This window comes from Falco punctatus, assembly GCF_963210335.1.
Source record: "Falco punctatus genome assembly, chromosome: 13".
In the NCBI taxonomy this organism is placed as follows: Eukaryota; Metazoa; Chordata; class Aves; order Falconiformes; family Falconidae; genus Falco; species Falco punctatus.
The window spans coordinates 19,705,648-19,724,837 of record NC_137593.1 but is presented as its reverse complement, the minus strand read 5'-3'; the positions used below and the strand labels follow the sequence as shown (position 1 = coordinate 19,724,837).

The window sequence follows — 19,190 nt, the reverse complement described above, 5'->3', positions numbered from 1 at the left end:
TAAAATTAAAAAAAAAAAAAGAAAAGTGAGAGACAGCTCCAAAATGTAAATCACCCACCACACACTTCCCCCCCTCCTTGGCCAAGAACAGCAAAAGAAACACAACAGGCACCTTCTCAGGCAGCTCCAGACATTTGTGATCCAAAGGCTCACCCTTACAACAGCCACAATTGAAAGACAAGAAAAATATGATGATCTTGTCATGAAATATTCCCATTTAGCATCATCTATCTAAGTACTAGTAACATTACAAGAAAATCTATCTAGTTCCACTGATTCAAGCCTCTAAGCAAATAAAGAGGGAGGGAAGAAAAGGACAGAGTAGTTAAAAAAAAAAAAAAAGGGTGTGGGATGGATTGACATGAGAGAGAAGATTCAGATTTCCTTTCATTTCTTTAGTTTTAATTCCTGTAATCCAACCACACATATAATGCCTCCTTATTTTTAAAGATTTCATCCCTTGAACTGTCAACAGTCAGTTGCTACATGTTGTTTTGTAAAATGGCAAGGCCCACTTTGCTGCTGTTCCTTGACAGTGATCTTCCTTTTACCACTACTCTTAAAGCACATCCACCTTCACCTCTGCACCCCTCGGTAACACAACTGAGGCTTACCAGATGCAATGCAAACTATGCAAGATGGATTCAAGAGGTGCTGCTGGGTGATGTTAGAGCCACTTACATTGGCTGGAGCCACCACATTGAGCAGCAACCTCTCATTGCTGCAGCATGCAGGTTTTATAGCTCAGTTTTTCAAGCTCCAGTCATAAGTCATTTGCTGACTCCCATTTTTTATCACACAAACACTTTCCCAAAATAAAGAAACTCACTTTTTCAAATCCAAATCCCTGCCAGATCCTTTAGGATTAGGAGTCTTGCAAAAAACACACTGGGAAATTAGTGGCAGGGCACAAAGAGCAGTGTAGTGGCCCTTACAGCTTATTCTGGCACATCTCAGTATCCACCAGCACAGAATTTAAGTGCCAAGTATCTCTGCTTAAAACCCCAAAAAGCACGCATATCACATTATTCCAAGGAAACAGATGTCATTCCTGGCAATTACCTATTTACGTAATTCTATTTAAAAATATGTATAAATCTATTGATACATTCACACATCAAGACACTGCACTGTCTTCTATGCCGTACTGAACAAGGAACCACTGATACAGAAATTCTTTAAGGAAAGAGACATAGCAGAGTGGTTCTTTACAGAAGAGTCAGTACCTATTATTTGAATTATATTTTATCTAATAAACAGTAATTCAAGTAGCAATTATCTACACAAACCCATTTGTTTAATGTGAAACTTTAAAGCTAGGAGAAAGGCATATTACCAAAGCCAAAGACTTTACATTGGCAGTATGGGGGTAAGAGGCATGGCCAGACAGAACAATACAGGACAGCTGCTCAGTGAAGCCAAGGAGCAGAGAGATTATCAGTTTGAAAAACCGGCAAGGAGAATTCCTGGAACAAATGGGTTTTAAGATGGCCTGAATGGCAAGCAAAGATAGGGTGCCTGACAGACAACCGATATACTGTTCCTTGTTCTCACAGGAGCACTAACGGAGGCTCAGAGACAAGCGGAAGACAAAAAGACCATCAAGGACTGAGGACTGGAAGGGGCGAGGGCAGCAAAGCAGGGAGTGGGTAAACAGAAGAACGAAGAAATGCGAGTAGTATAACATTTAAGTGCAACAAACAGGCCATGCCTAGTCAATTTGAAGGGTTCTCATTTTAAGGGCAAATATAAAAAGAAAGAAAAAAGGAAAAAAAAAAGGAAATAAACCTCATATCAAGGCATGGCAGTTGTGTCCATGCTCATCCATGTTACTGTGATGCAAGTAACTTGTAACTCCCACTTGAAACCAGTCTGCAAATAGTTATACCCTTACCCCTTCTGGAGAAAGGATACCTGGAAGGCGGAAAGTATTTTACTGCCAACATCCACATGAAGCTGGAGCTATCATTCCTACATAAAAAAATCATGCCATCTTCTTTCATTTCCAAAATGAGAAGACTTAAATCACTTTGATTTGCCACGTTTCATGAGCTCCAATTCTTTTCTAAAGGCCACAGAAACATGTGAACACTTGGGTATGTATTTGAAATATGAAAAGAAGAAGCAGGAGGTTTCTGAAGGACACCTGATGGAAAGTTATCACCTACCTAGACTGCAGCTTTTCCTGTGTTTATAAGGGATTTCCTAACATCGCTGTTAAACCACAGGTTATTATTTGACCAGGAAAGAGGATAAGCTAAATTTCTGCTCACACATCTCCTCAATTTGTTTGGCAAGTTCTCCTAATTAACCTCCAAAACAGTTCCAATTGATTCCGAGGAAGCTATGAGGATAAATTCATGCAGTACTGAAGAGACCAGTAGAATTGAATTCTACTTAATGTTCTATGACTTAGTTTCCACCACTGCTTGCAATTTTAGCTGTTTAATGAAACTGTGTCAGCAGAACAGAAGCACTGTACAATCCCAGAGCTCAGAGAAAAACAACTGTTACTCATGTAAAAGGCAACTGATGCTTACAGTGAGATGTGAGCTTTGGAACAGGGAGATGCTTTTAGTAACTTGCTTTCAGATGAGAGCTGTGTATGATATTGCACTTCTGCATTGTTACTGTAATTGCTCTTTATCCACTGTTGGAAGTCCACCTGCTACACATGAATGGAAGGAAAAAAAAGTGTGCCTATATACTGACAATGGAGACGTGATAGCTCAGCACGTATTTCAGTATGCATTGCAAATATGTGACTACAAAAAATACAGGCCACATGATATTCTGGAATAAATATCAAAGTCTGCTCATTACTGTTTGTAATACTTACTCATCACTCCCTTTCTCTCTGCACGCAGAATCAGAGGTGTGACCCAGGACTTGTTTTCCCAAGGTCTCTCCCTGTCAATACACAGTTGCTCTATACCATGCACTTTCCTGTTTTTTGTTCAGCATAGCTTAAAAGTTCAACACCACGAAACAGTTCCACCCCAAGGATGTCCAGATTTTGGCCCCTAAACCACTTTCGATACTTGAGACCATTTTTGAGGCTCTTCTAACTAAGAAAAAGTGTGTGGGGGGGTGGGGGGTGGGGAAAGGCAGCCAGGAAAAAGGCCATACATGTCTATCCTGAAAGACAGACTGATATTGCTACAAATACTGCAAGTTAATTTATAGGCTGTGAAATGCAACAAGAGGCATTCCTAACAAAAGACATCAAGCCTGGCACATGCTATGGTACTGGTACTTGCACAGCAACAGACAAAGCTTGCTCACAGGATAGACTCCAAAGATGATTTATCATCTAAACCAGCATAGCCCAACTAATAGTCCCCAGGCTGACTTCAGCCCATCACTTTTACTCTAAAATATTCAACAAAGTCTGAATACTTTGTCCAGGTCTACTCATAGCAAGGAAAGGAGTGCTGCATTTGCTTCCAATGGGGAAAAGGGGGGGGTATGGAGAATGGGCATCCTTCCCTCCCTCTAACTGCAAATATATCTTACACAATATCTGGACATGAGCAGCCTTTCCTTTCTCTGTTCTGCTGGCTTGGACTATCCATCGGGGCTGCCAGCGCTTGCGCAGGGCTAAAAGGGCAGGAAGGCAAGGGTTGGAGAGAGGATAAGGAAGAAGTAGCAACAACTACCTCACAGAAGAAAGGGATAGAAAAAGTAGTTTCAGGGTTAGAAGCCACTGAGATTCCATTACATGCCACTGTGGCCAGAAGACACCATAAGGGTCGCTCCCCTGCCTCTTCTCACATGCCTTCTCCCAAAATACTTGTTCTGTCATGTACCTTAGGGGACACAACATCTGCACACCAAAGTACCCCAGTGTGCTCATTTCCCCCTCCACCTCCCAGCTGCAGCAGCACCAAGCACACCCACAGTACTAAGCCAGGAGCCTGAAAGGGTCAGGACAAAGACATTTGCTCCTGTTCAGACACTCCGCAAAAGAGTAAGTAGTCCCCAATTTCTTTCCCCACCCCACTCCCCAGCAAGTACTTGCACAAGTATCAAAGCAGAATAAACACTCTATGAACACATTTATTACCAAACAATGCCATCGTAGATACCAATGATGAAATAACTCTAGTATCCCCCATGGACACGAACCTCAGTGCCCCAAGACCAGACGTGCGTCACGCCTGCATCAAAGCTGACAGGCAGTAAGGGAGTTTGCACTTAAAATAGAAACATGACACTTTTTATTTTTTAGAATTTCAAACCATGCACACAGTGGAGAGGGTATGTGTAAAAATCCAACAAACTAGATATAAGAGAGAACGGAGGGTCTGGGGCAGAAGGGGACCAGCAGGGAAACAGCAGATGGGTAGGAGCGAGGGCGATCAGGGCAAAAAACAGGGAGGTGCAAGAAAACCAAGGGCTTGTGCCCAGCATTCACAGGCGTACAGGGACAGTGGCCCATGTTAATCCCAACTAGGATGTACTTCAGAGCTTTCAAGTGATAAGCTTTGTACTGGTTCTATATTGCATTAATTCTAGTCATGCAGCAAACGTAGAAAATGGACCAGAAGAGAGAAAGGCAAGAGGATTTAATCTTAATACCAAGAAGAAATACAAAGAAATTGGTAAAGATGTCACAGGAAAAACTGCCAGCAACCACGCTGCAGCTCCTAAGGGATTCAGAGGAATTTGAGCGGGGAGGGCAGGAACTGAAATCCAGTAAGGTTTACAAACCCCTCAAAATTGTCCCAGAGCCTAGCAAAAACTCATATCACAAGATAAGCTTCTCACATTTTGAAAGTATTTTTTATTCAGACCATGCCAACCTCTTTCTCCAAACAAGAACCCCCACCCCCATCCCCCCCCGATCAATCTAGAACAAAGCTCACTGAGGAACTTGCATCAACACACAGACACGCTAAACCCATAGTTAGTGTTCCAGACACCTTTTGAATAAAAGATGTTTCTAGGTTTTGTCTCTGCAGAGCCATTGTGCTCCCCACATGGTGAGCCTTTAACTTAGTCCTAGGAAAAGCAAAGCCACATGTTACGAGACATTTGAGAGCCCAGAAATTCATTCTTGCCTATAAATTAGAAGTGCACTCCTCAAAATTAGCTGACATACATCAGCCTACTCACAGCTGCAAAAGCAGGTACACCTAGCAGAAAACATACATGGGCAAACAAGGCATTTCAATAATGACAATTTAAAAATTAAAATTTGGTCTAGTTAAGCAAGACCAAAATTTTTTTTTTCCTTTTTGCTATGCTGAACATACCTAGTCATTCCAGTTTCAGAGAGAACATTTCTGTACTACTTTTGGTGATAAACAGTAAAACTTAAAAAGAGGAAGTTGGGGTTTTTCCACTATCATATCCAACTCCATTGCATTCATTAAATTTCATTATATCTACCTCATTTAATTTAGGTCAACATGTCAAAGTAACCTAGAATCATGTTTGCTTTAAGTCAGCCAACATTACTCTCAAAGCTGAAAAGCCCAGTTCAGACTCAGTGGTAGAATTGCCTTGTATTTTCTCCACACTGCATGAAGATGGAAGTGGAGAACTACATTCAGAATTAAGAAAATCACTACAGTGTTGACAGCTTACTAGATTTCTGCACAATGCATATACTACCAACTGCGCAACAGCAACAGTGGGAAGAAACTCTAGTAATGAGCTAATTGGTAATTAATAATGAATTAATTAGTAATTTTAAATGTGATACAGTATAGTTTTTCAATTTTTGAGGTTTGAGGGTTTTTTTGTTGTTGTTGTTTTGGGGGCTTTTTTCAGTCTGCAGAGATAAAACCTTGTTTCACAAAGGGAGCAGAAGATTCTTGTTGGAGGTAGGCATCCATCTCCATTTCTCTAAATTTGCCTGGGATCCCAATTACAGTAGCTACAGCTCACATTGCTGTCTGCACAGTATGAACGCATGCATGTCACAAGCACATCCAGATTTCCTCATCTGATGTATTTTTATACAAGCTTAAATCACATCTACGTTATGTCATCTCAAAACATTACATTGTGTTCCAAAACATGTAATATTTGGGTTCTAGCTGAGAAGTAGCATTACAGCACCCAAGCAAAGAGGTGGATGTTAACTCCCAGAGTACAAGTTGGGGAAGAGAGGCTGGGCAGCACCATCCCCAGTGCTCCAAGGGAACTCTCTCCCTGTATTTGTAAAGCAGCGTGTAAAATTGAAAAACAAAAAAGCAACATCGACCTCTTGCCTGTGTGTGTCATGGGGGGAAAAATGGTACCAGAGATTACAAGTAATTATTAAAAATATATCTTTAAGTGATGTGTTTAGGTTGTAATTAAGCATCATTGACATGGAGGGGGAAAAAATAACTGACTGTTGCATTTGTAAACCCAACCTAAAAAAAAAAACAACAAAGGAGAGGGGAGGGGTGGGAAATAAAAAGACAAAAACCTCCCAAGTTTCTCCTGTAAGAGAGCAGCTCCGGAAGGCTTCACTGACACACATTACCATTTAGCACTAAGGCAGCTTGGTGCCCTCTTATTACACTGCTATTTGGAGCCTGTTTGTGTTCAGCCCAGAAAGGAACAACGTGAGCAGAAGTCATTTACACTAAGCAAGCACACAAAGGGCAGGCAGCTCACTCTCAGTTCTTTACATTTTACAGGAGAGGGAAAATTTGCCTATTTCAGCAATGAGAATAGTGTGGCAGACTATGAAACAGTCTTAACAGCCAGTCAAATTATTCAGCCATATGGAGCTGGGCAGCCCATGACAGGGATGAACTCTGAGAATATCATTCTAAGTTTTTTACTATAGATTTACTGCATAATCTTGAGCAGTTACCTCCTGGTGTTTGTTTCTTGTCAACAAAACCAGGGACAAAGTTGGCATTTGCTAATATAAGAACACACGTTGGCATAAAACACACAGCAAATACAATCTAGCTTCAGAAAATTATTGCCGAGTTCTGCAAAACACAGGCAACCCTAAACTGGAAATATTACACACCCTGCAAGTAAGTCTTTGTTATTTGTGTAACAATCACATCTGTGTCACTATTTTACAGGCTTTTGACCTTGTGCTAGAAAAATTACAAACATGTTTTGACTTCTGGCAGTGACATACACACTGCAGAACTGCCTGTTATAAACCACAACAATATTAAACCTTTTCTCTGCCCAACTGTCCTCCTCCAAAGCCAACATAAGGCTTAATTTTCTGGATTCTCCTTCTCTTTTCTACTACTGTTCATTTTCTCCCTCTTCAAGCCCCTTTTTTAACCTTGTAAGCAAGGGAAAAAAGTTTATGTGGCCTCTATAAACTGAGAGCATTTTGAGTTACTCAAGCTGACTCACTTCCCACTAATTTAAAACAAAGCGTTAGTCAAGTGACAGATGCAAAACAACAGTAAAAATTGCATTTAAATTCGAGTGCCTAGGTTTCCCTGCCTACTAGATGACTGTCTGGGGTTTCATATTAAGGGCTTATTTGCATGAGTTATTCACCAACCTGATGAATTTTTCTTGCAGCTCTCTTCGTTTCTTTCCTTCGTTTTATCGTCTTCTTCAGTCTCTCCTTCCCCACAAAGTCTTTTCTCTTTTCGCCCATTTTCTCTAAGGCTTTTGACTTCTTTCTAAACCATTTTCTTCCCTTCTCTGTCTCCACCCTCTCTGAGGCTCTCTTCCCTTATCTCCTCTTCCCCATTTCTGCATCAATTTAATCCCTGGTGCCAGTCTCAGATGAAGTTCCTAGAATTGCTCAGGAGAAGACTTTGGCCTTTTTGTCAGCATGCAGAGGAGGGAGCCCAGCAGCTGGAGAATGTGCAAGCAGCGCATTCTTGCCTGTGCCCTTTGCTTGCTTTGCCCTTACATCTGGGCTCCAGCAGCCAGCTGAAAACGATCGGATCCTTGTCAGGGCCACACCACAGCAAGTGTCCTTGGGATACCCCAACTGAAGAATAGCTACAAAGTTACTCATCAGACACTTCAAAACAAACAAAAAAATTGCTGAGAATTAAGACTACTTGCAAGTAACGCGGGTCTGATCTTTGAACAGGTAAGGGATGTTGCATAGCATAGTAATGAAAGATAAATTTTGGAATATAGTTTCACAAGCAAGGTTCACATGTTAAATACAAATACAGACAACTTGTTCAGTACTTCAGTACTGCACTGCTTTCACAGAAGGTTGCTAACATTCTAAATATGCCTGACAGGTTTGCCCTGACCAAAGCATAACATCTCAAATGAAAAGGCTTGCAAAAGCAGAACCACCAGCTTTAGGCTGTAGATAATATTCCATTATGCCTGTGTCATGAAAAAACTCTCTCTCCCTCAACCACCAAAATGGGATGAGGCTTTCACTCAATGCTTGTAAGATTTCTTCACCAGGCTATCACCTTGGCCTTAATCAAAAACCCCACAAAAATAAGAAAGAGCCAATACATTAAGAAGTCTTCATGTTAACTCCCAGAGTACAAGTTGGGGAAGAGAGGCTGGGCAGCACCATCCCCAGTGCTTCATAAAAATATATTAGCTGGTCTGTGAAGTTTACAAGTACACATACATACAACCACACAGAGCCTATTTTGTATGCAGCACCATGGTATATTCACTGTCTGTATAAATGCCTTACTTTGGTTCACCGTGGACAAACAGTAGACATCAGAATATCCTCAGAAGACAGGAGCCATTCACAGGCCAGTTTCTGTCTTTGGAATAGCTCAGTTAACACTGCACCTCCTCAACAGATGAAGTTTTCAGTGTCATTCCATTCATCAGCCAATTCTCAACACGGAAGTCCAATTCAAGCATGGCCATGTAACAAGAAGAGGCCACACAACACCATCCTACAGTATAAGCACAGTCAAAGCTCTGTTATTATTATCCAGGGTACCAAGGCAGTGGGTGCTCTGTGAGGATGTAAACAATATACATTACTCTTCTTCAGAGACCACAACACACCTGTGGAGTCACAAAAAAGTGCCACAACAGTCTGTTACCTACCCAAAACTAGAAATATACAGCTACAATAGAGAATTTAATATTTGTAAAGAACATACCACATAAAATACACATTGGAAACAAACAGAACCTATTCTTTCAGGGGGGAATTACAGCAGCCCCAGGTAAAATAACAAGGAGAGAAACCTATTTTGTGGGGTAGGGAAAGCCATGCAACCCAGCCTTCCACTTGAGAGAGACAGCCAGTACACGGACATCGGACACCACAACTCCGTGCTTGGCTGCAGCGTGATGGAAAGAAACCGCTGCCAAAAAAAAGACACGTGGAGCAGCAGCCCAGTTCCAGACTGCTATTAACTTGTTTAAGTATGGAAGAGAGATGAGGAGCAAGGCCCCCCACAGCTCTTTTATAAAAACAGTTGTCAGAATACTTTATGTAAAGGATGAGTATTGCAGCCAGCAGTACTTTAGCCAAATTAATTGAGATATGGAAATAATAACCTAACAAAAAGTTTAGCATTACCTAAGCAACCAGCAAGCTGATTTCTAGGAGCACTGACCGGCCCATCCCTATTTTCAAAACTTCCAGTGAAATACTGCTGCAGCTACAGGCACAAACGAAACAACAGATTAATTTCTCTTTCTTGGGCAAGCTATTCACTTTTCCTGGGCACTGGCAGCAAGCATTCAGACGCCAACTTTCAGACAAGACTCTTCTATTAAAAGTAACGAAGAATTTTGCAACAAAGTTTCAAAATACAATAAATTGTTTACCTTCTAGAGGATGCTGATATATTTCACTGACCAGTATGGTGAATTTCCTTTTCTACATGGAAGCTTAACTAGGCACTTAGGGAAACAACCTGAAGCACTGCCACATACCGTTAGCACCTGATAGTGCCCCTCCTCCCTCCATCTGCTGAAGAGTTGTGTAATTAATGCAGAATGTATTACTTGTGCCAAAACCCCTGCAGCTACTACCCCCTACCAACTAGATACATACATATATTCCACCCTCAAACTCCATTTCCATGTTCTGTCTTTCAGGGTGCTACCAAAGCTCCTCTTACACAGTACATCAAATCATAAACACCTGTACTTCTGCCACCCCTTTTCCCCTGATTAACACTGACTCTTCTTTCTTTCTACCAAGAGATTTTTGTGCTGAATGCTAGCAATGGGTTTTCCTGTGTTAAATGAATAAATCTGAGCAAAAGGAAAGGTAAAGTACGCAAAAGAAAAAGCAATATATTTGAAAACAGTAAAGAGCTAAAAGACACAACACTCCACTTTTCTCTCAGACACTTAATGTCAAACAGGCATTTGATCCCTGGGCTCTTACCAGACTGCTGAGACACAAATGATACCTACTGCAGGTGCTGTCACAGATCCTGACAGCCCAGCTGCAATTCAATACAGGATAGACACAAAAACAATACCAGAAGGCTTAATTCTTTACACTTTACACCTCTACACTTACTTAATTCTTTACACCTCGTCTTTCCCTAGTCTGTAGCAGGCAGTTATTTGCAGACTGTTGACAGCAGCTGTGCTAGCTTTCAGGGTACTCCAACACAAGTCAGATTCAGTATAATCGGAATATAAGGTACTGATACACCCAGAGCAAGATGCGACAAGACCCAGTGCACCTCACTGAATACACACAGTCTTTCTCTTCTGCAAGAATATTCACTTATGGTACAAAAAAAGTCAGTACAAGTTCAGCCAGAAATTTCAGGTCCTGCAGGACTTTTCTACAGTAGCAACACAACAGCTTTACCTCAACGGCTGTGTCACCCCAGCTTCCACATGTGCAAGGCACAGAGGCCAGAGGAGCTTCCCTGGAAAATGTGCCTCAACAGACCTGCTGGCCCCAACACTCCGTGGTATGGATCCAGAAACACCAGTCGCTGGCCAGCACAGGACATCACAGCTCCATGCGGCAGCCCCAAACCTGGCTATGGACAACCAGCAACCCCAGTTACAGCTGCCAAGGACTCCTCTGCCTGTTAGCCAGGATACACTGGCTAATTCTGCTCACTCTTAGTTAATGTAGCTAGAAAAGGTTTAACCCTGAAGATAACTGCCTTGTACTCTGGCATAAGGTATCTTATAAAAATTTGCCTTTCACAGGCAACATTACTGGCAACCCAAAAAAGGATGGTAAAAAGATGGTATCTTCATTAAGTTTCCCAGAGCCATACATATTCAACACAGCAAGCAATCCAGACTTCAGAACTATTGTGCCTGCTGGTGAATAAAACGTAACATCTGGAAGTCCCTAAGCGCTCCCACTGCGCAGTATAACTGAAACCAGAATTTGGCCTGGCCTCTTGCAATCTTAACTGCAGTATCTTTAAAAGACCATCTTTGCAGATCTGACTGCATTTGCCTCAGATATCGAATCAAAGCCCTGATGAAATACAGCACCAGTACGTCTCATCAGTCAACAGGAAGTCAGACTCACAGAAGTGGTGGACGGTTTTTGCTGCCCCACAACTTACGTCTTGATGTTTTGAAGACAGATTGAATAAAATGCAACTGAAATGCATGAACAGTAATTAAATACTGTATTATTAAGTTAGCAGTGTAAGATCTATTAGCAACACTCTAAAAAAATACTCTCCTCCAGGAAACCAGACCATCAAATTCAGATTTGCTTCATCAATCTCATTCTCTGGGGTTTTTTGCATCTTTGCAAGAGGCACAGCAGAGTAAAATATACTTGTAACAGAACTTCATTTCTAATACTTCAAGATGCAAGGAGACAATACAATAGTTTAGCTGGTATATGGACTTAAATACACTCTCTTATGGGACAGCTACTCAGCACAGTGTCTGGGCAAACTACTGTGATAGTTCCTAGAACATTTCCACCAAAACTTCATCAGCAATTAACTGCCTGGCAATGGGCCAAATTCTGATCTCTTTGTGCCAAGAGAGCAAATCTGCTGGTGGTTCAGTTGTAGAGACCCTTCAGGTTTTGACAAGAGCTGATACCATGTACAACCTTGGCAGCAAGCCAGGAGCGACAATTAAGTTTCTACCAAGCTTTCGCATATCAGAAGTTTGGTAAAGGCTTTATGAAGACTGTCAAAACTGACTGCAAAAGCACTGCAAGTCTAGTGGGGTAAAGGGAACAGCTCGCATTTGGTGCACAGATAGCTAGGAAGCATGAACTGGCTACTGCCTCCAAGTAGAGCAGCTGTTTTAGCACTCACTGCTCTCTGCTTCCAGTGGGCAAGACCTCTCAGAAGATGGAAACAACCCACAAACTTTACAGGAACATAGCTGCAGAATTATTTCCCGTTTTATGCAGAGTGAGAACGCACTGCACTTAGGCACGGGCGTTGGATAAACTTTGATAAGCAATGACATTTCACTTACAACTTTCCCTGTTTCAGCTTTTTAGTCTACTTTAGTCTACTTCAGTCTACTTCATTTAGTCTACTTTTTAGTCTACTACTAGAAAAGGAAAATATTTATCTGACCCACATGATTCACAGAAATGATATGCTTAATCATCTAAGAAGGAGTCATTCATCTCTCATAACACATAGCTTTAAGTCCAAAGGGATCTCAATATTAAAATGGTTAATGAATGACTCAGAAATGGCTAGTGATTTGAAAAGTCTATTGGACGTTTCTCTGTGAACTCTAACAATGTCTTACATACCACCATGCAAAGGGAAAATGCTGGTCAGGTAGGGTGGCAACAGCTTGCAGCCCTTTTGCGCTGTTCCACTGATGGAGAGACGTGGGGACTGAAGCCTTATGCAATGCAGTTTAGAAGCGTCGCTACTAAAGGCTAGGAGCTGTGTTTGTGCAGGGCTTCGGGCCCCCTTCCATGGGATTTCCAGTGGAAATCACCAGGAGCACACCCGCATCTGGGTAGCTACGGTTATATACGAGCATGTGGGCGGTGAAGTACCTAAAAATCACGTGACTGACAGCTACTCGGCGAGCCGGAGCGCTCGGTCCCGTCCCCACCGGGCACGCCAGGCTCGCCCCGGCACCGACAGCCAGGCCCTCAGTGTCACTTCATCTCCCCGTGCAAAGCGCGTTCCGAAGAAAAGCAAAGCGGCGAAGCCGCGGGAGGCAGCGCGCCGGAGAAGGGCGAGGGACACCGGCTACCGTCTGTAGCGCCGGACCGGCGGGACACGGGCGGCAGGCGCGGCGGTACCGGCCCGGCGGCTCGGCCGTGCGACCCCGCGCGGTGCCCCCCGCCCCGGCCGCGCCGCACGCAGCCCTCGGCGGCCCCCGAACGCGCTTCGCACCTGGGCCGCTGCCCGCTGCCCGCCGCACTCACCCGCTGCTGCAGCCGCCCGCCGGCAGCGGCCGCCGCCGCGCTGTGCCGCAGCTCCGCCGCCTGCCCCGGCCGCAGCAGGCTCCGCGTGAAGCGCCGCGTCCGCTCGCCGGCCATGGGCGCCGGCAGCCCCGCGCCGCGGCTGCCGCTCCCCGCCCGGGCCCGGGCGCCGTCAGGAAGCGGAACTGGGGGTTTCCCCCCCGCTCGCCCCGCGCGGGGGAGGTGTGCGGGGCGGGGGCCGCCCGCCGCCGCCGCCCGGGCCGCGGCCCCTCCCCGGGGGAGCGTCGCGCCCCCGCCGCCTTCGCTGGCCATGTGCGCCGCGGCCGAGAGCCCGCCCCGCACGGCGCCGCGGGGACGGCCCCGCTCCCGCCCGGCAGCCCCCAGGCGGCGGCGGGCCCCGGGGGCGAGGGCGGCCCGCTGGGGGGCCGGGGTGCGGCGGGGAGCCCGGGCGGCGGAGGCAGCCCTCCGGGCGGGCGGCGGTCCCCGAGGGATGCTCCCTCGGGAGGCCGCTGGGACGGGTTCGACGGAGGGAGAGCTACCTACTGCCGCTCGCCGGGGTGGGAACGCCGGCTCACCGGGCAGCCCCGGAGCCGGGCCGCCGGGTCGCACGAGAAACCAACTCTCTGGCCAGCCCCGCGGCTCCGAGCTGGTGGGAGCGTTCGCCGAGCCGCAATGGGTGCTGTGGTCCCTGCACCAAGCGGGGCTGGATGGCTTCCAGCCTTTCTGCCAGTTGGCGTGGCATCCCTGTGTTTCTTCACTATGGAAAACTCTGCCCATACACAAATTTAGCCATTTAAGCCCACAGAAGTTACACAATAGTCACGGCTCTTCCCCCAGCAGAGCGATCCTATCTCCTGTCAGTAGGAATAGAGCTTTATGCCTTAACACTAAGCTGTGGTGAGGAGAATACGAGATTGCTGTGAGAGCTGTGTCTGAATTTCTTCACACAAGAACACTTATGTTCTCCTCTGCCATGCAGAGTCTTCACCACTCAGTTACACTGGTCGGTGGGTGACAGGCAGCGCCTGTGAGTGACTGCACATTTGAGTGCATGCCAGTCCCTGTAAGACAAAACCAAAATAAAATCCAAGGAATTTTAGGTGTCTTCCCCGACAAGGCGATGATGCTACAGAAGGGTGAGGGCAACACTTGAGGCTGCAAAGGTGCTCAGGCACAAAACCCAACAGAGTGAGTTAACAGCTAGTTAGACTGTTTTAGAGTTCAATGTTGCAACAACTCCTGGCTTAGATCCTCACAGAGGAGCACGCTAGTTTGAGGCAATTGGCTGTAAGTCTCTGTAGGTACCTGTGTGCTATGAGCTGCAACCACTGCATAGCTCCTAGTTCTCTCCTCCAAAACTTACTAAAGATACCAAAGGCAGCGATGATAAGTAGGCATCATAGTCCAGAGTTTAAGAATTCCTCTGCAAGGGAAACATTACCCAGTAAGGTGAACTATCTGAAGTGTGTTAAGTGCCCCAGAATTGGTTTAAAACAATTAAAGACACTACTCTAAATATTTCTAGCTTTCAATGGGTGTTACCTTGTAATGTCTTGGAGGTTATACTTGTTTGAAGCTAAAGCTCAGTAAGAAAGTACTACTGGATTGGGAAAGTCTTCTTGCTCTTGATAAATGTGACACAAGAAAACGTTGAAAGATGGAAAAAGGAGACTCCATTCACTTTGCAGATAATCCAGATAAGGTTCATTATAAGAAACTGCAGCCTGATGTTGCAAAGAAGAAGAAAAAAAAAGTTTGTAACCTGAGTGACTCTAAAGTATTCTGCCTCAACACAAAGTTATAATTTACAATAAATTTGACTGCAATTTGTTGCAGAGAGCAGAGAAAACACATTGCATCTGTGAGAAAGAATGACAATTAACAGTTTCTTCCATGCAGTATGTGCATGTACATTCTGACAAATGATTTTAAGAAAATAATCACCATAATCCAGGTCAGGAACCTGCAGCCAGCTCTGCCTTTAGGCACAGTACTGTTGCCCCTGCTCAGATGTGGTCAGCCCTGTGGTCGGGCAATGACAGCCCGTGTTCCACATTGCTTCTCTCTTCACAGCTATGCATGTGCAAGCTAAGGGTTGAGCAAATGTGCAGATACTTGTCAGTGAGCAGCTGGCTGCTTAAATCTATTACTAGACATCAAGAAATAAGAGAGCTAGCTGTTTCTGCATCAGAAACATTTTCAAGCCTGCAGGAAAGCAAGAAATATCCACAAATACTGAAACAATTAGCAAAAAAGGCAGTTTGATTAAATAGAACACATTTTTTTAATATAATCCTCTTAAGTAAACATTCAGCGATAGTCTGGGCAAGGAGCTTTGTCAATGATGAGCCAAGTCTACTGCCTCTGAAATTGTCATGCATAGTGCAAAGCACAGGTGTCCAGGATTTTACATGCAAATGGTTGTTTACCAAGTAATTATTATGCTAAATTAATTATTTTGGTTTCTTTCATAGTTCCTCTTTATTTCAGAAGTTTTTTAGTTTTCAGATTTCGACCAGTTGTTACACAGGGCCACTGTACTTCTTAAGAGTCTTTCCATTTGATTTCAGGTATCCCATAGTGTAGTTCTAGCATGACTGCTAAAAAAAAAGTATGTATGGTATATCCTGTTGATTCTCCACCCTTAAAAAAAAACTGTTAGCTTGATAAACACATAATTAGCATTAGTAAAACACCAGTAACAGCAAAGTTGTAACTTTGGATATTCAGTAAGTCTTAGGCTGGTGATCCGGAGTTACAGAAACAAGTAATTCTTAAAATAAGAGTTTGAAGTCTGTTCTTTGTCCCTGAAATGGTCATTAATTTGATTAGTGAAAAAGTTGTTTCATATATCTCTAAGATGAAGCACACAAATTTCAATGCAAAAATTTTTTTCCATTGACATAATGCCTTCCCTCAGCCCCTTGCCTCTTCTGTCACTGTTCACAACCTGAGTTCTGTACCGTTCTCAGCACACACTAACTACAAAATGAAACTCACTGCTGCGAGTTTCTATTATCTGAGCTGCAAAAGACGTAAACATACTGTATAATACAGCTTCATTTTCTTTTTGGCTTTGAATTTCTTCCTGCATGCAACGAAATGAATTCTCCTGTCCACGTGCCCTTTTCCATAGCTTCTAGAATAATTTCAAGTTGTCACTAACTGCTGATGCAGCCGCTTGCACAACATGGAATTTAGCAATCTCCATCACTATTAATAGCACAAGAAAGTTAACTATTTTAACATGATTTTAAATGCAAGTGCCTTTTAAGTTGGTTCAGTAATTCAGAAACTTGTAAGACCGCACTATTCACTTCCCAACTAGTTCCAAGTCCATCTGATTTATTACAAATGACAACATTGCACAGTCCTTAATGATTCTGCCACCTGCAGAACATGGCATACAACCAGCCTGCAGGCACCTACCCTTTACAGGAGGATTACAACTGCTCTTGAGCACAGTTCAATCTACCAAGGCAGAACAGCCTCACAGGACTGAGTGCTTTCTCCCTCTGTAGCTGCTACCTGCACTGTGTCTGGGTTACTTTTCCAAGACTTGACTTCCCTTGGCATTTTCATTTGACAGTGGGTGAACTTAACAAATTACCAAGGTGACACATCTATCTGGAGTTTTAATGCAGAGCCAATAATGTCATAACTCAAAATAATAATAGAAGGAAATGAAAATATGTAAACAAGATATCTCCTTCAACGCTCAAATTTAAAAACTACAGAAGTAATACTCTTGGAAATGCCTCTAATATCTACATTTATAGGTCCACTTTACTGTAAAGGTTATACTTTGTAAAAACAGCTTTTAGCTTAAAAGATATTTACTAAGAGAAGTAAGTTTCTAACACTTCAGCTAGCTTTTCCTTTTCAGTGTAGTTGCTTGAGTAGAGGCATCGCTGTCATCAGTAAGGCTATTTTAGCAAGGCAGGTAAGAGGGCCACAGGGTGGCTCTAGATATTTCAAGATTCTTCCTATGGCCTACCCCATGTACAGGTTCTATACAAATTTAACGATTTCTGCTAGATTTGTAAGGATGTAGGCTGATCACTTAAAAGCTACAACTGACTGATAAGAGTGGAGCTATTAATAGTAATCAATTAACATGTATGCATATCTTTAATAATCAGGATCAAGTAGGTAATTAAGTGTAAATCTCAAACACCAGGCAAACATGTATCCTTTTTATAAGGACTTATTACTAGAAATCACGCTGCTTTGTGTGATTTAGACAGATTTAGAAGATAAGCGTTGTACTTGTTTTACAGGCTCATCAAGGTCAGAGTATTTTCCCTTAATTATGGAATATCCGATCTGACCTCATAGTTAGTTACATTGCTGGATCAAAATTCTTGTCCTTTTAGAGTGCTAAATATAAGATGTTGTGAAGAAAAGAACATTGCAGAAATAAATATCTGCTGTATTGAAAGGATACTGTAGTATTCAAGTACACAATTTCAATAAGAACAAAGAAATATACGTATTTAACAGTATGTCTGACAAAGGAATGCAATTAGATAAGTGACCAGAAAAATGAGTATATCGTGTAGATCTGACCTCATCCATACCTTTGAAAAGTAAAGATACAATCCTACCACACGCCCAAATTTTATACTACAAGAAATACTTATTCATCCAAACCAGTTGTTTTGGGGTAACTTGTTTTTTTCCTTGAGAATAGAATGAGGCATAAATTGTGCATTGAAGTCAGGAGAAAAATCCTTGATCCTGTTGGATTAAGAGCAGGCATCCCCCCAGAAAAGAACAGGAATTATTCTTATTCCATTGAGGAACATATATTCTTGCAATAACACAGCAAGAAAAGTCACCTGTTACTTGAAGATACAGATGCAACATGACAAGTGACCTAAGTCTGCCTTTACAAGTGCCTCATGGGACAAGTGGAACTGCTATTTTAAAAGACAAAACTAATTACCATTGGGGATAAACAAGGAAAGCAAAAAAATTAAGGGAAATATTTTTACTCACAATTGTACTTGGTGTAAGACATGTAAAATGCGAGGTTGCATTGTAGTTATTTAATGACAAGAGGGCACATTCAGCATATGGCCTCCAGCTATCCCCCCACAGAAGCTGTAATGTTAGAGCTGCTTCTATTGAAGATTTAATATTTACTGACAGTTTTTATGCAGCAGCATTTGCATGGTCCTAAACTTGTATAATGTTAAACATAAAGGGGGCACTACGTAATGGTTAAAGCAATAGTCTGGACATCTGGGTTGATTCCTATTCTGCAGAATTTATCTTACTCTCTTTGACTTTCCTCTGAAAGATAGAAAAAATAGCACTTTGCTACCTCAACATGGATGTAGTTTAAAGGTGTTCAAATGTTTAGTTCACAAGGTCCAAATGAGTAAGAAGGCTAAATATGGCTGTAAGTAAATATTTTTAGGAAAAAAAAAAAGAAATTAGTCCTAATTTAATGTTAATTATTCAAAACTGTTTATCAGTCTCAGACATATCTGGAGTTTCACTAAAAATGTTCATCTAAATACAATATTCCATTTGCTGGCCAGCTGTACAATTCCCATTAATCATTCTCCACAGTAAAAAGGTTTCAATACTTTCTCCTTCAATATGGTACAAGTGCAAGATCAATAGTTTATAAGACATGCAGACACTACATTAAGAACAACATTATAAATACCTAGCTAGAAGATAAAAGTGCTTTCCACTTCAGCTGTGCAAAAGTAAACCCTTGAAATTGAAACAGCAGTATTAGCCTCTTAGGAGATGATACACACATGTATTCATGCACCTTTATGGAGCAGAAGCATTATTCAGTGATTCACAAGACACTCATCTCTTATCCTGCAAATGCTTTGGCATCCACAGGGGTACAGACACCCTTAAATACAGAATGCCTTTCTTAAGTATGCAGAAAATAACAAGTTTGGTGTTTATATGTTTCACC

At 42.8% G+C, this 19,190-nt stretch overlaps 1 protein-coding gene across 1 annotated transcript in view; it reads right to left on the bottom strand.

Annotated features, from left to right (window-relative positions):
• The window catches only part of DOCK10 (dedicator of cytokinesis 10), a 159,664-nt gene extending 146,236 nt beyond the window's left edge, over positions 1-13,428 (bottom strand). The window contains exon 1 of the mRNA XM_080408973.1: positions 13,247-13,428. Within this exon, the coding sequence (XP_080265099.1) occupies positions 13,247-13,360 (114 nt within the window). The 5' untranslated portion in view covers positions 13,361-13,428. The remainder of the gene's footprint in view (positions 1-13,246) is intronic.
• Positions 13,429-19,190: the final 5,762 nt, after the last annotated feature.